Genomic DNA, 6,105 nt, shown 5'->3' with positions numbered 1-6,105 from the left:
TTAGCAAGTGAAAGCTTGGCACCTCCAAGAGCGCCGATGATAAGGACGATCAGTTTAACAGAATATTCCGGGTACAATCGTTGCAACTCCCTTATAAGGTTTGGATACCTCTCTTTCTTTCCATTCTCCTTGGCTATGATGTTTTTGTCAGCTGGTGCCGAAAATTCGATAACGAACATGGTTCGCTTCTCGAAGTCAAGAGAATACTTAATTAAGTAGACAATTAAAAATTTGAAGACGCATATAAATACTGCCATCTAATAGAGATCTTTTTGATCTCGCGAAGCGCGAGATTCAACCGTCGCGCGCCCTAGGCGCGCTCAAACTTGTGAGCGAAGCGAGCCGCACGCGTAGCGCGTGATGAGAATGTACCCGCGAAGCGGGCAGATTTTTTGGTAGAAAATTAATCTTTTTAGTTTATGATTGATTATTTTAGTTAGAAATTTGTCAGTTTAGTTGAAAAGTGATTATTTCAACTAAAAATTAAACCATTCCATTTTTGGTTGAAATCTATCTTTTTTAATTTAAAATTTACCTATTTCGTTAAAAAATCATGGGCTTTATTTGACAAATAGTATTTTTTGGTGCAAAGTTATTCTTCTTTGAAAGTTGATCTTCTTGTCTACAACTCAGTGGGCAGAAAACTATGAAAATCCCAAGAACGTCCTTGGGACATTCCTAGGACGTCCTATGTCAGGCCAAGCAACGTCTCTAAGACGTCCAATGTCCTAAAGATGACCAAAAGGCGTCTTAAAGACATGGACGTTTTCGGAACATCTTTTTTACTGACATTAGACGTTTTAAGATCATCTCTAGGATGACTAAAAGACATGTTATAAAATATGTCTTAGCGATGTTGCAAAGACGTCTCTAAGACATCCTTTATTTTTTTTGCCCATTGTGAAATTTCTCTTTTATTAGTTTCTTTTTCAACCAAAAAGATGACTCTTTGGTTGAAATAAAACTCCTTTATTAAAAGTTAAACTTTCTTCTTAAAAAGGCATCTTTTTGTTCAAAAATGCATGCAACTTTAGTTGAATATTCATCATTTCAGTTGAACATTTATTCCTTCATTTGAAAATTTTTTGTTACAATAAGAAATAATTTTTTCCCTAGGAATTATAGTATCATTTCTTTGCAAAAATTCATTTTTTGTAGAAAACAAAAATAAGTGAACAATAATCAATTAATGATTCTCTCAAAAGTAACTGTTATAAATAATATTATGTAATATTGATAAAAAATGTAACTATTTTCTTTAAAACCCGTTTATTTGAGGTAGAAATGTCTTTTATAACTGAACATTCAAGTATTCACGTTAAAGAGTAACCATTCTCTTTATGATTTGTGTTTTTGCTTGAACATTAACGTTTCTAACAACATATTGGTCGAAAATTCAACTCTATGTTTCAAAGTTAAAGTGAATTGTTGTAAGTCCATTTTATTTTTTATAAATTTAACTCTTACTTTTAAAAAACGTTCTTCTTGGTTGAGAATTTATTTTTTAATTGAAAATGTAACTGCTTCATTTCTGGTAGGAAATTTATCTTCTTGATTTGAAAATTTACCTCTTTGTTTTAAAAAATCCATTTATTTTGTGAAAAATTAGTCTTTTTAAGTTCTTGTGTAGAAAATTAAAATACTTCATCAAGGCCCAATTTCACCAACTCTGATTAAATCCATGATTAACTAATCACAATTATTTTTTAATCGATGATTAAATCAGCTTTAACCAGCGATGCGTTCTACCAAGCATTTTAAACCTCTGATTAGCTAATCGTATACTTTGTTCGTAATAAGGTCTAGTTTTTAGGTCTTTAGGTTGTAACGGCGACTCTGATTGGTTAGAACGAAATTATGCGTTAACACTCGGCGCGATATTAGCATATGATAAGATTCCCAAATTTCGAGGTTACGGGTGGTTTCCGTGGCGAGAGGAATAGAAGAGAAGTGGCAATTGTGTTTTTAATAAAAATACGAATAATAAAGAAAAGAAAAGTATTAATTAATATGGCGGACAAAGTGGAAGAGGTGAGTACAAACAAAAATATATTTCTTTAAACAAGCGAGTATTTTTGTTGAATTATTAATTTTGTCTAACCACAAATTGGACGCAATTCAAACATCAACAAGGCCTTTTTCTACGACGACTGTGTTTTATATTTTTAGGGAAAAAAGCTTAGACAAAAGAAGCTCTAATTTTACCCTAAATGGGAAAAATGTTTTTTTAGCAATCATGGAGAAGTACAAAAATATAATAGAGTGCAAAAGAACAGACGCTATAAGTAGCAAATGTAAACAAAAGACATGGAACGAAATTTGCAACGAATTTAATGCAAAATGTATTTCTCCAGAGCACCGCCCTGCAGATAAATTAAAACTATTATGGGATAACCTGAAGCGAAGTGCTCGCAAACATTTGAGCACTCTGCGACAGGAAACCTTCAAAACCGGTAAATATAGAGAAGAATAGATTTTACTTATTTTATAATTCTGCTAAATTTGATGCTCAGTTTAATAACATTTGAATCTCAACAGGAGGTGGCAGGAACCCAGTAAAGGAAGACTTGCTGTGCCTGCAAGTCAAAGAAATACTTGGAAGCGCAATTGATCCCCTGGACAATCCTTTTGATGACGATGGCCTGGCAGGTTATATGTGAACAGTGTTTTACTTTGTAGATTGAGGGTTGGTACAGGTCTAAAATTGTGGAACGACAGGGAATTTTTGATAATCTCCAAATTATTCCGATCTTGATTTAAAATGTATCTTTTTTTTAGTAAAAACTGCAAATATTTGATTAAAAATGTAACTTTTTTGTCGAAAATTCTGTTTTTGTTGCTTGCAAAATAATTTTTGAAACAAAAATTAAATTACATTTTTGACTTAATATTGATCTTTTTTTATAAACATTGGAATCATTTAGCTAAAGTTCAACTTCTTCGTCAAAAATTTTTGTTTTTTTTCTTGAAGATAAATTTATTATAATAGGAATACAATTATTCCACTTTTTATTGAAAATTAATCATATTTTAGTGCTCAGTGAAACAGTTTGTTTAAAAAGTCAACTTATTTGCCGAAAATTATTTCCTCTTTGCCTGCAGATTAGTTTCTTTTAATAAAAATGAAATTATTTTTTATTTGACTGAGAATTTATCTTTTTTTATTAAACACCAATCAAGTAACAGGAAGCTTCGCAAAGGAATTGGATCATTTAGAAGTGGATGCAGTTCACAGAAACGAGGAAAGCATTGAAATCATTTTTATAAACGATGAAGAACCCACCCTTGATAAGGTAGTTAATTTTTTTAGAGAATATGCTTGACCGTTTCAAAGTTAAATTTTCAACTGAAAAAGATACATTTTTCCTCAAAAAGTTTATTTAAAATCTTTAAAAAAAAAGAATTTTGACCAAAATTCAAGAATTTTCAACCTAGAAGTTGAATTCTCAAAAAAAAAATTTATAATTAAAAGATTAATTTATTAATCAAAAGGAGTATTTATTTACCAAATTCTATAATTGTGAACCGACAAATTGAATTTTTTACTAAAAAAGAAGACTTTTTGAAACCGGAAGATTAATTTGCTACAACAAAACCTTATTTTAAATAAAATTCAAGAATTGTATCCAAAAAATTGAATTTTCAATTAAAAAAGATTATTTTTTTACCAAAAACACGTATTTTCAATAAAATTCAAGAATTGTCAACCAAAATGTTAAATTTTTTAAAATGATTTTTTTTTTAATTTTTAAGAAAGCAGTTTAACTTAAAACCTAGTTGTTACATTTTTAACACAAATACGATTTTGACAGAAAAAAATTGAAATTTCTTTTAAAAAAATTTGTTAACAAAAGTCCAGAATTCTGAACCAAGAAGTTGAACTTTGAACTAAAAAAAAAAGAATTTTTAAAACCAAAAGATTAATTTACTAATCAAAAAGAGGGTTTATTAACCAAAATTACTAATCAAAATTTGCTTTACAAATAGTGCAAACATTTCATTAGTTCTAGTCCCATAATAATATTTTACTTAATTGCAGACAATGAATGACGATGATGACTGGTCCGAATGGAATCCTTCATTGCTGAGGAAGGATAGGAGTCCACTATTGCAGATCCCGTCGTGCGTAAACACACCGAAGGGTTCAGAACACGATCATCTTGATAAAATCGTACGAAAACGATTATCATATAAACCATACAGTAGAAGACGATCAAATAAGCCATCATCACTAAAGAACTTTGGCGCCATGATTCAAGCAAAAGTGGATTACTTGGAATTTTTTAAAAAAGAGGCTTCAGAGAAAAATGAGAAGCAGATCATGAAAAACACGTTACTCGAGCAGGAGTTAAGGATCCAGCTGTTCCGTAAGCAGATAGAAAATCATGACTGCCTTAAAGGAAAAACAAGGAATCCTGTTCTTCCTTCGTGATTTTTTTTGTTCATCAATTCTTTAGATAATTATTATTTTATGTGATAAGAATAAGTTTTATGGAGGTTTGAAGTATACATATATGGCTACGCTGCGGAGCGTTACAGTAATGTTCCAAATTTTGAACATTATTTCGATCTGTTATTGTTAATAAGGTAACCAAAAAATGTTACAATTTAAAATAATAGCTTTTGCAGGTGTAAATTTCCAATATTTTTCAAAACTTGGAACATTGTTTTCTTATTGATTCTATAGCGTTCATCACCTTCTTTGAAAATCCGCCGGAAAATTAAAAAAAGGTTAAAAATTAACAAAATGACAGCAGTTTTTCTGAAAAAATTAAAAATCAATTTTTTTTTAAACCCACGTTTAAATGTGTTGTCAATTTTTGTTTGAGCTTGCACGTTGATATTAAAGATGCCTTTTAAGATGCAGGGTTGCTAAATATGATCGAAATGAAAAAATGTTAGAAATAAAAGTTTGCATGTCTCAAAAAGTTCTGTGAAAAACGTCTCTTATTCTTCTGCGATATTTTTAATAGTTAACAAAAAAAATTCAAAAACTATTCATAGATCTTTTTTAGACGTGCAAACTTTTATTTAAAAATTTTTCGTATCTATCATTTGTTCTATGAAAAAGTAGAAAATTCATTTGTAACACAAAAGAATCCTTTTGACTACAAAATAAATTTAGCAAGCATCAAACTTACAAGGTATCGCCATTATCAATGTACAAGTTCCAACAAAAATTTAAAGGTGGGTTTTTTGAGAAAATAGATTTTTAATTTTTTCAGAAAAACCGCTATCATTTTGTTAATTTTAAACCTTTTTTCTATTTTCCAGAGGATTTTACCATAAGGCGATGAACGCTATTATAATTGATAAGAAAATAATAAACATCTCAATTAGGCTCTACATCTCAATAACTTTTTAGAAAAAATTCCCTTCGCAAATTGGAAAAATGCGTATCATCTAATTTTCTCTTAAAAAACAACATATTATAGAATGCTCAAGTTTCACGTAGGTTTCACGTATATATATTTATTTATGGCTGTGCTGGGGTGCGCTGAAATAATGTTCCATGTTTTGAACATTATTTCAACATGCATCTGTGTTATTGTTGATAAGCAAACCAAAGACTGTTAAAATTTAAAACAAAGCTTTCACAGGTGTAAATTTGCAATAATGTTCAGAACTTGGAACATTATTTCAAAACAGAAACCTAATTTTATTTCTTAATTTCGTTTTTTCGAACTCAAAAAATTGTTTTTATTGCACACTCCAAAGAAATACTAGAAAAATACTAGACGAATAAAAAATGTTTGTAAACCCATTTTTCGGCCTTTATTCTTATTCTACATAGCCTATTGATTACATTCAGTAATCGTTATTATATTATTTACATAATAATACACTATTAAACTAATTACACTAGGGAGCAGACATTCTTTTGTTATCGAATAGCGGGGCGAGGCGCGGATTTACGCTAGTCCAATATAAAGTACTTCTCATGCACAACAGACATTATTGTTAATCAATCAAACTTTGAAAATAGGAAATAATGTTTCGACGTGCATTTCCATCATCGACAGGCAAGTTACCACGGTTATGAAGATCCTCGTTTAAAACTTCGTCCCAATGAACGTTTAGAAGAGGCTCGTGGGGGGGGGGGGG

The 6,105-nt window shown here is 30.2% G+C and overlaps 1 protein-coding gene across 3 annotated transcripts; it reads left to right on the top strand.

Moving 5' to 3' along the window:
- The first annotated feature begins 1,915 nt into the window (after positions 1–1,915).
- On the top strand, positions 1,916–5,717 carry LOC117172801. Of its 3 annotated transcripts, none has more exons than XM_033361033.1 (5): positions 1,916–2,031; positions 2,170–2,453; positions 2,539–2,649; positions 3,187–3,293; positions 4,040–5,717. In XM_033361033.1, the coding sequence occupies exons 2-5, from the start codon at positions 2,237–2,239 to the stop codon at positions 4,430–4,432; spliced, it is 828 nt and encodes a 275-aa protein (XP_033216924.1). In that variant the 5' UTR covers positions 1,916–2,031; positions 2,170–2,236; the 3' UTR covers positions 4,433–5,717. The 3 variants fall into 3 exon arrangements, with proteins under 3 accessions (XP_033216924.1, XP_033216922.1, XP_033216923.1); XM_033361031.1 differs by having other exon boundaries at positions 3,181–3,293; XM_033361032.1 differs by having other exon boundaries at positions 1,930–2,031; positions 2,232–2,453; positions 3,181–3,293.
- Positions 5,718–6,105: the final 388 nt, after the last annotated feature.

Source organism: Belonocnema kinseyi, chromosome 5 (assembly GCF_010883055.1).
Source record: "Belonocnema kinseyi isolate 2016_QV_RU_SX_M_011 chromosome 5, B_treatae_v1, whole genome shotgun sequence".
NCBI classification, from domain to species: domain Eukaryota; kingdom Metazoa; phylum Arthropoda; class Insecta; order Hymenoptera; family Cynipidae; genus Belonocnema; species Belonocnema kinseyi.
The sequence above is the reverse complement of the archived record's forward strand: the minus strand, read 5'-3'. Positions and strand labels throughout refer to the sequence as shown.